Raw genomic sequence first — 20,142 nt, 5'->3', positions numbered from 1 at the left:
ATTGAGCGCTTACTGTGTGCAGAGCACTGTACTAAGCGCTTGGGAAGTACAAGTTGGCAACATCTAGAGACGGTCCCTACCCAAGAGCGGGCTCACAGTTTAGAAGGGGAGGACAGACAGGAAAACAAAACATATTAACAAAATAAAATAAATAGAATAGTAAATATGTACTATACGATTGACTGAATGAATGAATCCTACACTGTTCATTCATTCATTCAATCGTATTTATTGAGCGCTTACTGTGTGCAGAGCACTGGACTAAGCGCTTGGGAAGTACAAGTTGGCAACATCTAGAGACGGTCCCTACCCAACAGCGGGCTCACAGTCTAGAAGGGGAGGACAGACAGGAAAACAAAACATATTAACAAAATAAAATAAATAGAATAGTAAATATGTACTATACGATTGAATGAATGAATGAATCCCACACTGTTCATTCATTCATTCAATCGTATTTATTGAGCGCTTACTGTGTGCAGAGCACTGGACTAAGCGCTTGGGAAGTCCAAGTTGGCAACATCTAGAGACGGTCCCTACCCAACAGCGGGCTCACAGTCTAGAAGGGGAGGGCAGACAACAAAACATATTAACAAAATAAAATAAATACAATAGTAAATATGTAATATTTGATTGAATGAATGAATCCCGCACTGTTCTGAGTGCCGGGGTAAATACGAGATGGTCAGGTTCTAATCCCGGCTCCGCCACTTCATTCATTCATTCAATCGTATTTATTGAGCGCTTACTGTGTGCAGAGCACTGGACTAAGCACTTGGGAAGTCCAAGTTGGCAACATCTAGAGACGGTCCCTACCCAACAGCGGGCTCCCAGTCTAGAAAGGGGAGACAGACAACGAAACAAAACAGGTGGACTGGTGTCAAGTCGTCAGAACAAATAGAATTAAAGCTAAACGCACATCATTAACAAAATAAATAGAATAGTAAATATGTACAAGTAAAATAGAGTAATAAATCTGCACAAACATATATACAGGGGCTGTGGGGAGGGGAAGGAGGTAGGGCGGGGGAGATGGGGAGGAGGAGAGGAAAAAGGGGGCTCAGTGTGGGAAGGCCTCCTGGAGGAGGTGAGCTCTCAGTAGGGCTTTGAAGGGAGGAAGAGAGCTAGCTGGGCGGATGCGCGGAGGGAAGGCATTCCGGGCCAGGGGGAGGACGTGGGCCGGGGGTCGACGGCGGGATGGGAGAAAACGAGGCCCAGTGAGGAGATTAGCGGCAGAGAAGCAGAGGGTGTGGGCTGGGCTGGAGAAGGAGAGAAGGGAGGGGAGGTAGGAGGAGGCGAGGGGATGGATGGACAGCCTTGAAGCTCAGGGTGAGGAGTTTCTGCCTGATGCGCAGATTGATTGGTAGCCGCTGGATATTTTTGAGGAGGGGAGTAACATGCCCAGAGCGTTTCTGGACAAAGACAATCCGGGCAGCCGCATGAAGTATGGATTGAAGTGGGGAGAGACACGAGGATGGGAGATCAGAGAGAAGGCTGATGCAGTAGTCCAGACGGGACAGGATGAGAGCTTGAACGAGCAGGGTGAAGTGACTTGCCCAAAGTCACACAGCTGACAATTGGCGGAGCCAGGATTTGAAAATATTGATTAGCAGACTCCCACTCCGGCCCCTGGCATCCTGGGTGCCTCTCCCCGGGCCTCCCACCCTAGTGGGGCCTGGGGGGGTCCCTGGTCCTCCCTCCTCGGGGGTCCCCAGGTACCCGGGTAATTCCTGCAGCCTCCCGCGGTGCTTCCCCGCCTCCAGGTGCCATCGTACAGAGTGGTGTTCCACTTGCGGAACTTGCGGGCTTGGAGGGCGTCGGGCGTCAGGTTGCAGATTTCCAGGCGCGTGAACTCCCGCAGAAAGTCCTGGAATGACATCCTGCGGGGAAGGGCCAACAGGCCCGGTCGGCTCAAGCCTTAAGAGCCAGGCTCTGGGATGGGGCCAGTCTGACTCGGTGTCCCGCTCGGGAAGAGTTGGGACCTTCGTCCACCCCTTCCTCACCAGAACTCCCCGTCTTCCATCTTGATCCGGAGCGCCTCTCGCTGAGAAGGGTCCACCATGTTCCATTCCTGGGAGCTGCGGGACAGAACCGCTGCCCCGAGGGCCCGGACGGGACCCCGTGTTGTCCCCTTTCCCCCCTCGGCCTCCCCTTCCGATCCCGTGAGGCAGCCCCCTCCTCGGCCACGGGCCCGGCCCGGCCGCCCCCATACCTGTCGCTCCAGGCCCCCGTCCACTCCACCTCACCCCACGGGTTCCTCATGCGAATCAGGTTCACCCTCTGGCCCCGACAGGTCACCTGTGCCCACAGCCCAGGGTCAGCGCCCGCCCCAGAGGGACCGCGTGGCCCGTGTTAGTCCTCCCATCATCATCAATCGTATTTATTGAGCGCTTACTATGTGCAGAGCACTGTACTAAGCACTTGGGAAGTACAAGTTGGCAACACCTAGAGACAGTCCCTACCCAACAGTGGGATCACAGTCTAAAAGGGGGAGACGGAGAACAAAACCAAACATACTAACAAAATAAAATAAATAGAATAGATATGTACAAGTAAAATAAATAGAGTAATAAATATGTACAAACATATATACATATATACAGGTGCTGTGGGGAAGGGAAGGAGGTAGGATGTGGGGGATGGAGAGGGGGACGAGGGGGAGAGGAAGGAAGGGGCTCAGTCTGGGAAGGCCTCCTGGAGGAGGTGAGCTCTCAGTAGGGTCTCCCGACTCTGCCCGGGCCCCTGCCACGCTCAGGGCTCTGTAGCGGACGTCTATCATGTGCCGAACACTGTATCGGGTCCTTGGGGGGCCCAACAAAGTAGTAGAAAGCGTGCCTAGGCCCTGACGGCCTGCCATTCCCCTCAACCCCACGGAAGGGCCCCGGGTGCTTCCGCTCTCCCCGCACCCCATCCCACCTCATTCATCCATTCACTCAATCATATTTACTGAGCGCTTACTGTGTGCAGAGCACTGTACTGAGCGCTTGGGACGTCCAAGTCGGCAACATCTAGAGACGGTCCCTACCCAACAACGGGCTCACAGTCTAGAAGGGGGAGACGGACAACAGAACAAAACAAGTGGACTGGGCGTCGAGTCGTCAGAACAAATAGAATTAAAGCGAAATGCACATCGTTTTTAGACTGTGAGCCCACTGTTGGGTAGGGACTGTCTCTATATGTTGCCAATTTGTACTTCCCAAGCGCTTAGTACAGTGCTCTGCACATAGTAAGCGCTCAATAAATATGATTGATGACGATGATGATGATGATCGTTAACAAATAAATAGAATAGTAAATACGTACAAGTAACATAAATAGAGTATATATGTATATATGCTTGTACATATTTATTACGCTATTTATTTATTTTATTTTACTTGTACATATCTATTCTATTTATCCTATTTTGTTAGTATGTTTGGTTTTGTTCTCTGTCTCCCCCTTTTAGACTGTGAGCCCACTGTTGGGTAGGGACTGTCTCTAGATGTTGCCAACTTGGACTCCCCAAGCGCTCAGTCCAGCGCTCTGCACACAGTAAGCGCTCAATAAATACGATTGATGATGATGATAAATAGAGGCCCACCTCAGCCCACCGTGTCCTCCAGGTCGACCCCCGGGGCGCAAGCAGGGAGGAGAGGGAAGGAGTTGGGGGGAGACCACCGAGGGCCAAAAGGAAGCGAGTTTACCTGCTTGGCTCCCGTGACCGAATAGGCGTGCCCCTTCACCAGCTTCTTAAAGGTGACGGCCTCCATGTCGAAAGCACTGGTGATCTGCGGTAAACCAATCGGTGGTACTTACTGAGCACTTTCTGCGCACACAGCACTGGCCTAAGCGCCAACACGGCACCCGGTTCCCTCCCGGATACAGGGAGATGGGGATGGTGGCATCCTGGCTAGGGGTGGCCCTGATGGGTGTCAAGGGGGGAATAGGGTCAGCAGGATGAGTGGGATGGGGGACGTGGGTGTAGGCCGGGGGTCAGGGGTCGGGATGGGGGACATGGGTGAGGCTTTGGGGTGTAGGCCGGGGGTCAGGGGTCGGGGTACCGGCCGCCCAGCCCCGGCCCGGCCGTACGTCGATAGAGCAGCCCAGAAGGGAGCCACGCTCCAAGGCCTTGAGGATGATTTGGTACAGGTCGCCGGGCGGCCTGCGCAGCTCAAACCACTCGGTCACTCCGCCCGTGAAGTCCTCGAAGCCCTCGGACGTACTGCCCCCCGAGAGGGCCTCGTAGCTGCCGTTCACCCTGCAGGAAGAAGGGCGGGGAAGGGGGAGAATCCCCCTCATTCATTCACTTAATCATATCTAATAATAACAGTAATGGCATTTATTAAGCGCTTCCTACGTGCAAAGCACCAGTCTAAGCGCTGGGGGGGTTACAAGGTGATCAGGTTGGCCCACGGGGGGCTCACAGTCTTAACCCACCATTTTCCAGATCATGATCATCAGCATCAGTCGTATTTATTGAGCGCTTACTATGTGCAGAGCACTGTACTAAGCGCTTGGGAAGTACAAGTTGGCAACATCTAGAGACAGTCCCGACCCAACAGTGGGCTCACAGTCTAAAAGGGGGAGACAGAGAACTAAACCAAACATACTAACAAAATAAAATAAATAGAATAGATATGTAGAAGTAAAATGAATAAATGGAGTAATAGATATGTACAAACATATATACATATATACAGGTGCTGTGGGGAAGGGAAGGAGGTAAGATGGGGGGATGGAGAGGGGGACGAGGGGGAGAGGAAGGAAGGAACTGGGTCACAGAGAAGTGAAGTGACTTTTCATTCATTCATTCATTCATTCTATTGTATTTATTGAGCGCTTACTACATGCAAAGCACCATTCTAAGAGCTGGGGAGGTTACAAGGTGATCAGGTTGTCCCACGGGGGGCTCGCCGTCTTAACCCCCATTTTACAGATGAGGGAACTGGGGCACAGAGAAGTGAAGTAGCTTTTCATTCATTCATTCATTCCATTGTATTTATTGAGCGCTTACTACGTGCAAAGCACCATTCTAAGCGCTGGGGAGGTTACAAGGTGATCAGGTTGTCCCACGGGGGGCTCGCCGTCTTAACCCCCATTTTACAGATGAGGGAACTGGGGCACAGAGAAGTGAAGTGACTTTTCATTCATTCATTCATTCATTCATTCTGTTGTATTTATTGAGCGCTTACTTCGTGCAAAGCACCATTCTAAGCACTAGGGAGGTTACAAGGTGATCAGGTTGTCCCACGGGGGGCTCACCGTCTTAACCCCCATTTTACAGATGAGGGAACTGGGGCACAGAGAAGTGAAGTGACTTTTCATTCATTCATTCATTCATTCATTCCATTGTATTTATTGAGTGCTTACTGTGTGCACAGCACTGGACTAAGCGCTTGGGAGGTACAAGTCGGCAACATCTAGAGACGGTCCCTACCCAACAGCGGGCTCACAGTCTAAAAGGGGGAGACAGACAACATAAACAAAACATATTAATAAAATAAATAGAATAAATGTGTACAAGTAAAATAAAGGGGGATGGGGAGGGGGAGAGGGAGGAGGGGGCTCAATCTGGGAAGGCCTCCGGGAGGAGGTGAGCTCTCAGTAGGGCTTTGAAGGGAGGAAGAGAGCTAGCTTGGCGGATGGGCAGAGGGATTGGGGGCATTCCAGGCCCGGGGGAGGACGCGGGCCAGGGGTCGATGGCGGGACAAGTGAGAACGAGGCCCGGTGAGGAGGTGAGAAGCGGCAGAGGAGCGGAGGGTGAGGGCCCTTGGGGGGATGGATGAGGAGGTGCGCAGAAGTGGGTCCCAGAATTGGGGGGCACAGGGGGCAGGAGGAAGGGTGGGGTGGGCCCAGTGGTGAGGAGGTGGGCTGGAGCAGATGGAGGGAATTCATTCATTCATTCATTCAATCGTATTTATTGAGCGCTCACTGTGTGCAGAGCACTGGACTAAGCGCTTGGGAAGTCCAAGTTGGCAACATCTAGAGACGGTCCCTACCCAACAGCGGGCTCACACTCAAGAAGGGGGAGACAGACGACGAAACATATTAACAAAATCAAATAAATAGAATAAATATGTATCCCGGTGGTGAGGGGCTCGGGCTGGAGGGGGAGGTGGTCCCAGTCATCATCATCATCATCAATCGTATTTATTGAGCGCTTACTGTGTGCAGGGCACCGGACTAAGCGCTTGGGAAGGACAAATTGGTACAGTCCCTACCCAACAGTGGGCTCACAGTCTAAAAGGGGGAGACAGAGAACAAAACCAAACATACTGAGTCCTGAGGGGGGTCGGGTGGAGGAGGAGGCAGGGTGGGGGGTCCAAGCAGGAAGGGGCGGCCGAGGGCACTCACTTGGCATAGGCCTTCTCCAACAGAGCGCTCCAAAACTCGTTGCCCTGGGCGGAGTGCACGAACACCAGCTTCCCGTCCTTGGTGGGCAGCAGGTCATCCACCACCACGTCCACCCACTCGCCAAACTGCCAGATCTGTGGGCACCGAGGTCTGGCCGACTCACCACCCCGGCCAGAGCCCCCACGACACCGATCCCCGGCCCCCCACCCACCCGCACCCCTCCAACACCCAGCCCAGAAGTTGCCACCCCAGTGAAGAGGACAAGGAGAGGGATGGGGTACGGCCCTGCACCGACTCGGGACCTCCAAGTCCCCCACAGGGATCTGGATCATCATCAATCGGTATTTATTGAGCGCTTACTGTGTGCAGAGCACTGTAGTAAGTAAGCGCTTGGGAAGTACAAGTTGGCAACATCTAGAGACGGTCCCTACCCAACAGTGGGCTCACAGTCTAAAAAGGGGAGACAGAGAACAAAACCAAACATACTAACAAAATAAAATAGAATAGATACGGACAAGTAAAATAAATAAATAAATAGAGAATTAGATCTGGATCCAGATCGTGCGCTGACAACCAGTAGAAATTTAATCATGATGATGATATTTGTTAATCAATCAATCAATCAATCGTATTTATTGAGCGCTTACTGTGTGCAGAGCACTAGGGTAAGCGCTTGGGAAGTACAAGTTGGCGACATAGGGAGACGGTCCCTACCCAACAGCGGGCTCACAGTCTAAAAGGGGGAGACAGAGAACAAAACCAAACATACTAACAAAATAAAATAAATAGAATAGATATGGACAAGTAAAATAAATAAATAAATAGAGAATTAGATCTGGATCCAGATCGTGCGCTGACAACCAGTAGAAATTTAATCATAATGATATTTGTTAATCAATCAATCAATCGTATTTATTGAGCGCTTGCTGTGTGCAAAGCACTGGGCTAAGCGCTTGGGAAGTACAAGTTGGCGACATAGAGGGACGGTCCCTACCCAACAGTGGGCTCACAGTCTAAAAGGGGGAGACAGAGAACAAAACCAAACATGCTAACAAAATAAAATACATAGAATAGATATGGACAAATAAAATAAATAAATAAATAGAGAATTAGATCTGGATCCAGATCGTGCGCTGACAACCAGTAGAAATTTAATCATGATGATGATATTTGTTAATCAGTCAATCGATCGTATTTATTGAGCGCTTGCTGTGTGCAGAGCACTGGACTAAGCGCTTGGGAAGTACAAGTTGGCGACATAGAGAGACGGTCCCTACCCAACAGTGGGCTCACAGTCTAAAAGGGGGAGACAGAGAACAAAACCAAACGTGCTAACAAAATAAAATAAATAGAATAGATATGGACAAGTAAAATAAATAAATAAATAGAGAATTAGATCTGGATCCAGATCGGGCGCTGACAACCAGTAGAAATTTAACCATAATGATGATATTTGTTAATCAGTCAATCAATCGTATTTATTTAGCGCTTGCTGTGGGCAGAGCACTGTACTAAGCGCTTGGGAAGTCCAAGTTGGCAACATCTAGAGACAGTCCCTACCCAACAGTGGGCTCACAGTCTAAAAGGGGGAGACAGAGAACAAAACCAAACATACTGACAACTGTTCTAATAACAATGATGGCATTTGTTAAGCGCCCACTATGTGCAGAGCACTGTTCTAAGCGCTGGGGGGGAATACAAAGTGATCAAGTTGTCCCACATGGGGCTCACGGTCTTAATCCCCATTTTACAGATGAGTTCACTGAGGCTCAGAGAAGTGAAGTGACTTGCCCAAGGTCACACAGCAGACATGCGGTGGAGCGGAATTCGAACCCATGACCTCTGACTCCAAAGCCCGGGCTCTTTCCACTGAGCCACGCTGTTTCTCTAAGCATTCATTTATTCAATCATATTTATTGAGCGCTTACTGTGTGCAGAGCACTGGACTAAGCGCTTGGGAAGTACAAGTCGGCAACATATAGGCCTCCAGGAGGCCTTCCCAGACTGAGCCCCTTCCTTCCTCTCTCCCCCGTCCCCCTCTCCATCCCCCCCCATCTTACCTCCTTCCCTTCCCCACAACACCTGTATATATGTATATATGTTTGTACATATTTATTACTCTATTTATTTATTTATTTTACTTGTACATATCTATTCTATTTATTTTCTTTTGTTAATATGTTTGGTTTTGTTCTCTGTCTCCCCCTTCTAGACTGTGAGCCCGCTGTTGGGTAGGAACTGTCTCTATATGTTGCCAACTTGGACTTCCCAAGCGCTTAGTACAGTGCTCTGCACACAGTAAGTGCTCAATAAATACAATTGATTGATTGATTGATACAGAGACGGCCCCTACCCAACAACGGGCTCACAGTCTAGAAGCGGGAGACGGACGACAAGGCAAAACATGTAGACAGGTGTCAATACCAACAGAATAGATAAGTAGAATTATAGTTATATACACATCATTAATACAACTGAGTAATAAATATGGACAAATATACATAAGTGCTGTGGGGAGGGAAAGGGGATAGGGCAGATGGAATTTGTTAATAATAAGAATGATGGTATTTGTTAAGCGCTTACTATAGTAATATAGTAACTATACACCTATTATACTATAATAAGAATGGTATTTGTTAAGATGGTCCCTATCCAACAATGGGCATTTTACAGATGTGGGAACTGAGGCCCAGAAAAGTGAACTAATAATAATAATAATGGCATTTGTTAAGCACTGACTATAATAATAATGATGACATTTATTAGGAGAAGCAGCGTGGCTCAATGGAAAGAGCCCGGGCTCGGGAGTCAGAGGTCATGGGTTCAAATCCCGGCTCCGCCACTTGTCAGCTGGGTGACTGTGGGCAAGTCACTTCACTTCTCTGGGCCTCAGTTCCCTCATCTGTAAAATGGGGATTGACTGTGAGCCCCCTGTGGGACAACCTGATCACCTTGTAACCTCCCAAGCGCTTAGAACAGCGCTTTGCACATAGTAAGCGCTTCATAAATGCCATTATTATTATTATTATTATTAAGCTCTTACTATGTGCAAAGCACTGTTCTAAGCGCTGGGGAGGTTACAAGATGATCAAGTTGTCCCACGTGGGGCTCACAGTCTTAATCCCCATTTTACAGATGAGGTCACTGAGGCTCAGAGAAGTTAAGTGACTTGCCCAAGATCACACAGCAGGCATGTGGCGGAGCCGGGATTCGAACCCATGACCTCTGACTCCAAAGCCCGGGCTCTTTCCACTGAGCCACACTGCTTTTTTTTTTTTAAATGACATTTATTAAGCGCTTCCTATGTGCTGTTCTAAGCGCTGGGGGAGGATACAAGGTGATCAGGTTGTCCCACGTGGGGCTCGCAATCGTCATCCCCATTTTCCAGACGAGGGAACTGAGGCCCGGAGAAGTGACTTGCCCAAAGTCACCCAGCTGACAAGCAGCGGAGCCGAGATTTGAACCCGTGGCCCGTGACTCCAAAGCCGGGGCTCTTTCCGCTGAGCCACGCTGCTTCTCGGCTGGGCCGCCCTTCCCCGGCTCACCACCAATCACCACCAATCGTATTTATTGAGCGCTTACTGTGTGCACAGCACTGTACTAAGCGCTTGGTAAGTACAAATTGGCAACATATAGAGACAGTCCCTACCCAACAGTGGGCTCACAGTCTAAAAGGGGGAGACAGAGAACAAAACCAAACATACTAACAAAACAAAATAAATAGAATAGATATGTACAAGATAAATAGAGTAATAAATATGTACAAACATATATACAGGTGCTGTGGGGAAGGGAAGGAGGTAAGATGAGGGGGATGGAGAGGGGGACGAGGGGGAGAGGAAGGAAGGGGCTCAGTGTGGGAAGGCCTCCTGGAGGAGGTGAGCTCTCCGTAGGGCCTTGAAGGGAGGAAGAGAGCTAGCTCCTTCAAAGCGCTCGGCCAACTCGACTCCCCCCCGGCTCCCAGATTCCCGGCCTGGCAATTCCAGGCCCTGCGCCCACCTGAAAGTGGAAGATGCCCGCGTAGCCGTTCTGAAAGCTCTGTCCGTGGGGCACAACTCGGTGCAGGATGGCATCGTTCAGAGTGAGGGAAGCGATGGCAGCCAGCAGCCAGCAGTCACCTGCGGCAGGACCAGTCACCAGTCACACCCCCGTCGTCGGCCCAGTCCGCCCCCCACCCTCTGAGCCCCAATCAATCAATCAATCAATCAATCAATCGTATTTACTGAGCGCTTACTGTGTGCGGACTAAGCACTTGGGAAGTCCAAGTTGGCAACATCCGGAGACGGTCCCTACCCAACAGCGGGCTCACAGTCTAGAAGGGGGGGACGGAGAACCGAACCGAACATGTTAACAAAAGAAAATAGAATCAATCAATCAATTAATCGTATTTATTACGGTGTGCAGAGCACTGGACTAAGAGCTTGGGAAGTCCAAGTTGGCAACATATGGAGACGGTCCCTACGCAACAGCGGGCTCACAGTCTAGAAGGGGGGGACGGAGAACCGAACCGAGCATGTTAACAAAATAATAATAATAATGGCATTTATTAAGCGCTTACTATGTGCCAAGCACTGTTCTAAGCGCTGGGGAGGTTACAAGGTGATCAGGTTGTCCCACGGGGCGCTCACAGTCTTAATCCCCATTTTACAGATGAGGTTACTGAGGCCCAGAGAAGTGAAGTGACTTGCCCAAAGTCACCCAACTGACAATTGGTGGAGCCGGGATTTGAACCCATGACCTCTGACTCCAAAGCCTGTGCTCTTTTCCACTGAGCCACGCTGCTTCAATCGATCGTATTTATTGAGCGCTTACTGTGTGCAGAGCACTGGACTAAGCGCTTGGGAAGTACAAGTTGGCAAAATACAGAGACGGTCCCTACCCAACAGTGGGCTCACAGTCTAAAAGGGGGAGTAGATAGAATAGAATAGGGATAGAATAGAATAGATATGTACAGGTAAAATAAATAAATAAATGGAGTAATAATAATAATAATAATTATGGCATTTATTAAGCGCTTACTACGTGCAAAGCACTGTTCTAAGCGCTGGGAGGGTTACAAGGTGATCATAAATATGTACAAACATATATAAGTAGGGATCGTGGCCCCGAGGCCCAGGAAACTCCCCTCGCCCGCACAGGGGCTGCACATGGGTGGCTCCCCAGCTCCTCTGGAGCTTACGGGAATCATCATCATCATCAATCGTATTTATTGAGCGCTTACTGTGTGCAGAGCACTGGACTAAGCGCTTGGGAAGTACAAGTTGGCAAAATACAGAGACGGTCCCTACCCAACAGTGGGCTCACAGTCTAAAAGGGGGAGTAGATAGAATAGAATAGGGATAGAATAGAATAGATATGTACAAGTAAAATAAATAAATAAATGGAGTAATAATAATAATAATAATAATAATGGCATTTATTAAGCGCTTACTATGTGCAAAGCACTGTTCTAAGTGCTGGGAGGGTTACAAGGTGATCATAAATATGTACAAACATATATACGTAGGGATCGCGGCCCCGAGGCCCAGGAAACTCCCCTCGCCCGCAAAGGGGCCGCACGTGGGCGGCTCCCCGGCTCCTCTGTAGCTTACGGGAATCATCATCATCATCAATCGTATTTATTGAGCGCTTACTGTGTGCAGAGCACTGTACTAAGCGCTTGGGAAGTCCAAGTTGGCAACATCTGGAGACGGTCCCTACCCAACAGCGGGCTCACAGTCTAGAAGGGGGGGACGGAGAACCAAACCGAACATGTTAACAAAATAAAACAGAATCAATCAATCAATCATATTTACTGAGCGCTTACTGTGTGCAGAGCACTGGACTAAGCCCTTGGGAAGTACAAGTTGGCAACATATAGAGACGGTCCCTACCCAACAGTGGGCTCACAGTCTAAAAGGGGGAGTAGATAGAATAGAATAGGGATAGAATAGAATAGATATGTACAAGTAAAATAAATAAATAAATGGAGTAATAATAATAATAATAATGGCATTTATTAAGCGCTTACTATGTGCAAAGCACTGTTCTAAGCGCTGGGAGGGTTACAAGGTGATCATAAATATGTACAAACATATATACGTAGGGATCGCGGCCCCGAGGCCCAGGAAACTCCCCTCGCCCGCACAGGGGCCGCACGTGGGCGGCTCCCCGGCTCCTCTGTAGCTTACGGGAATCATCATCATCAATCGTATTTATTGAGCGCTTACTGTGTGCAGAACACTGAACTAAGCGCTTGGGAAGTACAGGTTGGCAAAATACAGAGACAGTCCCTACCCAACAGTGGGCTCACAGTCTAAAAGGGGGAGTAGATAGAATAGAATAGGGATAGAATAGAATAGATATGTACAGGTAAAATAAATAAATAAATGGAGTAATAATAATTATTATTATTATGGCATTTATTAAGTGCTTACTACATGCAAAGCACTGTTCTAAGCACTGGGAGGGTTACAAGGTGATCATAAATATGTACAAACATATATAAGTAGGGATCGTGGCCCCGAGGCCCAGGAAACTCCCCTCGCCTGCACAGGGGCCGCACATGGGCGGCTCCCCGGCTGCTCTGTAGCTTACGGGAATGGGCCCGAGAATCCGGGAGAACCGGTCCCGGCACCGGGACACGGCCTGTCCCGGCTTGTCCCGAGGAACGGAGGGAAGGAAAGGCCGGGCAGAGGCGTAGGGAGGGAGAGAGGGACCGGGCAGAAGCAGCAGCGGGCCCAAAACCTACCCAGGGCTCCCTGGCAGATGTCCGTGCGGGTGGCCCCATCCACGATGAACTGAGGGTTTGACAGCATTTCCTGCAACGTGAATCAATCAATCAATCAATCGCATTTATTGAGCGCTTACTGTGTGCAGAGCACTGTAATAAGCGCTTGGGAAGTCCAAGTTGGCAACATATGGGAGACAGTCCCTACCAATCAATCAATCAATTGTATTTATTGAGCGCTTACTGTGTGCAGAGCACTGGACTAAGCGCTTGGGAAGTCCAAGTTGGCAAAATCATCATCAATCGTATTTATTGAGCGCTTACTGTGTGCAGAGCACTGTACTAAGCGCTTGGGAAGTCCAAGTTGGCAACATCTAGAGACGGTCCCTACCCAACAGCGGGCTCACAGTCTAGAAGGGGGGGGGACCATCTCTATATGTTGCCAACCTGCACTTCCCAAGCGCTTAGTCCAGTGCTCTGCACACAGTAAGCGCTCAATAAATACGATTGAATGAATGAATGAATGAGACAGAGAACAAAACCAAACATATTAACAAAATAAAATAAATAGAATAGATATGTACAAGTAAAATGAATAAAAAAATAAATAGAGTAATAAATATGTACAAACATATATACATATATACAGGTGCTGTGAGGAAGGGAAGGAGGTAAGACGGCGGGGATAAGGGGGAGAGGAAGGAGGGGGCTCAGTCTGGGAAGGCCTCCTGGAGGAGGTGAGCTCTCAGTAGGGCCTTGAAGGGGATCAATCAATCGTATTTATTGAGCGTTTACTGTGTGCAGAGCACTGGACTAAGTGCTTGGGAAGTCCAAGTTGGCAACATCTAGAGACGGTCCCTACCCAACAGTGGGCTCACAGTCTAGAAGGGGGAGTCGGACAACAAAACATATTAATAAAATGAATATGATAAATATGTACAAATAAAACAAATAGAGTAATAAATCCATGGAAATTCCTCTCAGTGGAAAGAGCCCGTGCTTTGGAGTCAGAGTTCATGGGTTCAAATCCCGGCTCTGCGAAGTGTCATTCATTCATTCATTCAATCGTATTTATTGAGCGCTTACTGTGTGCAGAGCACTGGACTAAGCGCTTGTGAAGTACAAGTTGGCAACAAATAGAGACGGTCCCTACCCAACAGTGGGCTCACAGTCTAGAAGTGACTTGCCCAAAGAAGTTGTGACTTGCCCAAAGAAGTGAAGTGACTTGCCCGAAGTCACACAGCTGACAGTTGGTGGAGCCGGAATTTGAACCCATGACCTCTGACATCAAAACCCAGGCTCTTTCCACTGAGCCACACTGCTTCTCATACTTCCCAAGCGCTTAGTACAGTGCTCTGCACGCAGTAAGCGCTCAATAAATACGATTGAATGAATGACTAATAATAATGGTGGTATTTGTTAAGGGCTTACTATGTGTCAAGCACTGCTCTAAGCGCGGGGGTAGATGCAAGGTACTCAGGTTGTCCCACATGGGGCTCACAGTCTTAATCCCCATTTTACGGGTGAGGGAACTGAGGCATGGAGAAGTTAAGTGACTTGCCCAAGGTCACACAGCAGACAAGTGGTGGAGCCGGAATTTGAACCCATGACCTCTGACTCCAAAACCCGGCCTCTTTCCACTGAGCCATGCTGCTTCTCATAGTTCCCCAGCGCTTAGTCCAGTGCTCTGCACACAGTAAGCGCTCAATAAATATGAATGAATGAATGAATGAATGAATGAATGAATGGACGAGGTCCTACGGGGTGGGGGCCCCCCCCCCGCCGTCCAGAACCCAGACCCTAACTTCCTCATTCATTCATGCAGTCGTATTTATTGAGCCAACTTGTACCAACTTGTACTTCCCAAGCGCTTAGTCCAGCGCTCTGCACACAGTAAGCGCTCCATAAATACGATTGAATGACTTGAGTGCGTACTGTGTGCAGAGCACTGGACTAAGCGCTTGGGAAGTCCAAGTTGGCAACATCTAGAGACGGTCCCTACCCAATGACGGGCTCACGGTCTAGAAGGGGGAGACGGACACCCAAAAGTAACGAGTAGACAGGGGTCAATACCATCAGAGTAAATAGAATTACAGCTATACACTCATCATTAATGAAATTAATAGAGTAAGAAATATGTACAAATTCAGTCATAAAATTAATAGAGTAATAAATACGTACAAATTCAGTCATAAAATTAATAGAGTAATAAATACATACAAATATACATAAGCGCTGTGGGGCAGGGAAGGGGGTAGAGCAGGGGGAGGGACCCCAGCCCTCTGCCTTCCCAGGTGTCCTGTCCCCCCTCTTCAATCTCCCCCAAACCCTGACTCTTCGGTGGGTCCCTGGTCCCCGGTCAGCCTGAGAACCCAGGTGTCCTGAATTCCCCCTCCCCAGACCCCCGACTCCTCCCGCAAGACCCCGGCCTCCATACAGAATTCAGGTGTCCTGCCTGCCTCTCCCCTGAACCCCGACTCTAAGAGGTGTCCTGTCCCCCCTCTTCAATCTCCCCCAAACCCTGACTCTTCGGTGGGTCCCTGGTCCCCGGTCAGCATGAGAACCCAGGTGTCCTGAATCCCCCCTCCCCGGACCCCCAACTCCTCCCACAAGACCCCGGCCTCCATACAAAACTCAAGTGTCCTGCCTGTCTCTCCCCTGAACCCCAACTTTAAGAGGTGTCCTGTCCCCCCTCTTCAATCTCCCCCAAACCCTGACTCTTCGGTGGGTCCCTGGTCCCCGGTCAGCCTGAGAACCCAGGTGTCCTGAATCCCCCCTCCCCAGACCCCCAACTCCTCCCACAAGACCCCGGCCTCCATACAGAACCCAGGTGTCCTGCCTGCCTCTCCCCTGAACCCCAACTCTAAGAGGTGTCCTGTCCCCCCCTCTTCAATCTCCCCCAAACCCTGACTCTTCGATGGGTCCCTGGTCCCCGGGCCCAGGTGAGCCCGAGAACCCAGGTGTCCTGAATCCCCCCTCCCTGGACCCCCAACTCCTCCCACAAGACCCCAGCCTCCATACAGAACCCAGGTGTCCTGTCTGCCTCTCCCCTGAACCCCAACTCTAAGAGGTGTCCTGTCCCCCCTCTTCAATCTCCCCCAAAACCTGACTCTTCGATGGGTCCCTGGTCCCCGGGCCCAGGCCAGCCTGAGAACCCAGGTGTCCTGAATCCCCCCTCCCCGGACCCCCGACTCCTCCCACAAGACCCCGGCCTCCATACGGAACCCAGGTGTCCTGCCTGCCTCTCCCCTGAACCCCGACTCCAAGAGGTGTCCTGTCCCCCCTTTCCCCAATGTCCCACCCCCTTCCCACGAGAAGCCCGACTCCTCCTGGGAAACCTCAGCCTCCAGATCCAGAACCCCGGTGTCCCCAGGCCCGGAATGGCCTCCCTCTGCCCATCCGCCAAGCTCGCTCTCTTCCTCCCTTCAAGGCCCTACTGAGAGCTCACCTCCTCCAGGAGGCCTTCCCACACTCAGCCCCCTCCTTCCTCTCCCCCTCCTCCCCCCACCTTACCTCCTTCCCTTCCCCACAGCACCTGTATATATGTATATATGTTTGTACATATTTATTACTCTATTTATTTATTTATTTTACTTGTACATATCTATTTATTTTATTTTGTTAGTATGCTTTGTTTTGTTGTCTGTCTCCCCCTTCTAGACTGTGAGCCCGCTGTTGGGTAGGGACCGTCTCTCGATGTTGCCAACTTGGACTTCCCAAGCGCTTAGTCCAGTGCTCTGCACAGAGTAAGCGCTCAATAAATGCAATTGATTGACTGATTGATATTTATTACTCTATTTATTTATTTATTTATTTTACTTGTACATATCTATTCTATTTATTATATTTTGTTAGTATGTTTGGTTTTGTTCTCTGTCTCCCCCTTTTAGACTGTGAGCCACTGTTGGGTAGGGACTGTCTCTAGATGTTGCCAACTTGTACTTCCCAAGTGCTTAGTCCAGTGCTCTGCACACAGTAAGCGCTCAATAAATACGATTGATTGATTGATATTTATTACTCTATTTATTTATTTATTTATTTATTTATTTATTTTACTTGTACATATCTATTCTATTTATTTTATTTTGTTAGTATGTTTGGTTTTGTTCTCTGTCTCCCCCTTTCAGACTGTGAGCCCGCTGTTGGGTAGGGACCGTCTCTAGATGTTGCCAACTTGTACTTCCCAAGCACTTAGTCCAGTGCTCTGCACACAGTAAGCGCTCAATAAATACGATTGATTGAGTGATTGATATTTATTACTCCATTTATTTATTTATTTTACTTGTACATATCTATTCCATTTATTTTATTTTGTTAGTACGTTTGGTTTCGTTCTCTGTCTCCCCCTTTCAGACTGTGAGCCCGCTGTTGGGTAGGGACTGTCTCTAGATGTTGCCAACTTGGACTTCCCAAGCGCTTAGTCCAGTGCTCTGCACACAGTAATTGCTCAGTAAATATGATTGATTGATTGATTGATTGATTGATTTCGTTCTCTGTCTCCCCCTTTTAGACTGTGAGCCCACTGTTGGGTAGGGACCGTCTCTAGATGTTGCCGACTTGGACTTCCCAAGCGCATAGTCCAGTGCTCTGCACACAGTAAGCGCTCAATAAATACGATTGATTGATTCCCTCCAGAAGCCCGACGCCTCCTGGGAGACCCCAGACCCGGACGCCCGGTGTCCCGCCCGGCCCGCCGATGGCGCCCACTGACCGTGGGCCGTTTCCACTTGACGCCGTAGGTCTTGGAGGAGTTGGGCCCCAGATCCTTGAAGCCCAGGGAGGTGGCGGCCGGAGGGAAGGCCTCGTCGCGGAAGAGGGCTCCGGCCTGCAGGCACTGCGCCCGCAGATGCTCGAAGTCCTGGCCCAGGTACTTGATGGCGTTCTCGTGCCGCCCCAGGCCCAGCTCCTTAGCCCGCTGCTTCTGTACCTGCGCCGAGACCCCCGTGCAGTACACGGGGATGATGACCTCCTCTGCCATCCTGGGGGGAGACGGACGGGGGATGTGGCGGGACCCCAATTATGTTGCCAATTTGTACTTCCCAAGTGCTTAGTACAGTGCTCTGCACATAGTAAGCGCTCAATAAATACAACTGATGATGATGATGGACCCCACAGGGAGCCCACCAGGCCACGGGTCAGGCCGGGCCTCTCCCGGAACGCAACCCTGCCACCCATAATAATAATAATAATGACAGTATTTATTAAACACTATGTGCAAAGCACTGTTCTAAGCGCTGGGGAGGTTACAAGGTGAGCGGGTTGTCCCACGTGGACAGCTTTTATCCCCATTTTAAGATGTTAGTAACAATAATAATAATGACGGCATTTATTAAGCGCTTACTATGTGCAAAGCACCATTCTAAGCGCTGGGGAGGTTACAAGGTGATCGGGTTGTCCCACGTGGACAGCTTTTATCCCCATTTTAAGATGTTAGTAACAATAATAATAATTAATGACGGCATTTATTAAGTGCTTACTATGTGCAAAACACCGTTCTAAGCACTGGGGAGGTTACAAGGTGATCGGGTTGTCCCACGTGGACAGCTTTTATCCCCATTTTAAGCTTACTATGTGCAAAGCACCGTTCTAAGCACTGGGGAGGTTAGAAGGTGATCGGGTTGTCCCACGTGGACAGCTTTTATCCCCATTTTAAGATGAGTTAGAAATAGTAATAATAATGATGGCATTTATTAAGCGCTTACCATGTGCCAAGCACCGTTCTAAGCACTGGGGAGGATACAAGGTGATCGGGTTGTCGCACGTGGACAGCTTTTATCCCCATTTTAAGATGAGTTAGTAATGATAATAATAATGATGGCATTTATTAAGCGCTTACTATGTGCAAAGCACTGTTCTAAGCGCTGGGGAGGTTACAAGGTGATCGGGTTGTCCCACGTGGACAGCTTTTATCCCCATTTTAAGATGAGTTAGTAATAATAATAATAATGATGGCATTTATTAAGCGCTTACTATGTGCAAAGCACCGTTCTAAGCGCTGGGGAGGTTACAAGGTGATCGGGTTGTCCCACGTGGAGGGGCTCACAGCTTTTATCCCCATTTTAAGATGAGTTATTTATAATGGCATTTATTAAGCGCTTACTATGTACAAAGCACCGTTCTAAGCGCTGGGGTAGATACAAGGTAATTTAGTTGTCCCACATGGGGCTCACAGACTTAATCCCCATTTTACAGATGAGGTAACTGAGGCCAAGAGAAGTCAAGTGACTTGCTCAAAGTCACACAGCTGACAAGTGGTGGAGTTGGGATTCAAACCCATAAGCTCTGACTCCAAAGGCCGGGCTCTTTCCACTGAGCCACGCTGCTTCTCTGTTAATAATAATAATAAGAATAAGAATAATAATAATGGCATTTATTAAGCACTTACTATGTGCAAAGCACTGTTCTAAGCGCTGGGGAAGTTACAAGGTGACCAGGTTGTCCCACAGGGGCTCACTGTTTTCATCCCCATTTTACAGATGAGTTAACAGAGGCTCAGAGAAGTTAAGTGACTTGCCATATTTATACTTCACTTCTATACACATTTATTACTCTATTTATTTATTTTACTTGTACATATCTATTCTATTTATTTTATTTTGTTAGTATGTTTGGTTTTGTTCTCTGTCTCCCCCTTTTAGACTGTGAGCCCACTGGTGGGTAGGGACCGTCTGTATATGTTGCCAACTTGGACTTCCCAAGCGCTTAGTACAATGCTCTGCACACAGTAAGTGCTCAATAAATTCGATTGATGATGATGATGATGACTGATGATAACTCCCATTTTACAGATGAAGGAACTGAGGCACAGAGAAGTTAAGTGACTTGCCCAAGGTCACACAGCAGGTAACTGACAGAGCCGGAATTTGAACCCGTGACCTCTGACTCCAAAGCCCGGGCTCTTTAGTGACTTGTCCAAAGTCACCCAGCTGACTGTTGGCAGAGCCGGGGTTTGAACCCGTGACCTCTGACCCCAAAGCCCGGGCTCTTTCCACTGAGCCACGCTGCTTCTCAATCCTCCACGGCCTTCGCCCGCGAACCCAGAGGTCCCCGGCCTCGATTCATTCAATCGTATTTATCGAGCGCTTACTGTGTGCAGA

At 49.2% G+C, this 20,142-nt stretch overlaps 1 protein-coding gene across 2 annotated transcripts in view; it reads right to left on the bottom strand.

Annotated features, from left to right (window-relative positions):
- The window catches only part of CAPN1 (calpain 1), a 74,964-nt gene that overhangs the window by 47,295 nt on the left and 7,527 nt on the right, over positions 1–20,142 (bottom strand). For both annotated transcript variants that reach the window (XR_005455659.1, XM_038764139.1), the window contains exons 2-10: positions 17,757–18,024; positions 13,067–13,136; positions 10,336–10,454; positions 6,337–6,470; positions 4,072–4,240; positions 3,687–3,770; positions 2,213–2,298; positions 2,004–2,078; positions 1,720–1,880 (exon numbers count right to left, since the gene is read on the bottom strand). Coding sequence is in view for 1 of the 2 variants with exons in the window: in XM_038764139.1 (XP_038620067.1) it covers positions 1,720–1,880; positions 2,004–2,078; positions 2,213–2,298; positions 3,687–3,770; positions 4,072–4,240; positions 6,337–6,470; positions 10,336–10,454; positions 13,067–13,136; positions 17,757–18,023 (1,165 nt within the window). In the remaining variant the exon portion in view is untranslated. The remainder of the gene's footprint in view (positions 1–1,719; positions 1,881–2,003; positions 2,079–2,212; positions 2,299–3,686; positions 3,771–4,071; positions 4,241–6,336; positions 6,471–10,335; positions 10,455–13,066; positions 13,137–17,756; positions 18,025–20,142) is intronic.

The sequence above is a fragment of the Tachyglossus aculeatus genome, chromosome 22 (assembly GCF_015852505.1).
Source record: "Tachyglossus aculeatus isolate mTacAcu1 chromosome 22, mTacAcu1.pri, whole genome shotgun sequence".
Lineage (NCBI taxonomy): Eukaryota > Metazoa > Chordata > Mammalia > Monotremata > Tachyglossidae > Tachyglossus > Tachyglossus aculeatus.
The sequence above is the reverse complement of the archived record's forward strand: the minus strand, read 5'-3'. Positions and strand labels throughout refer to the sequence as shown.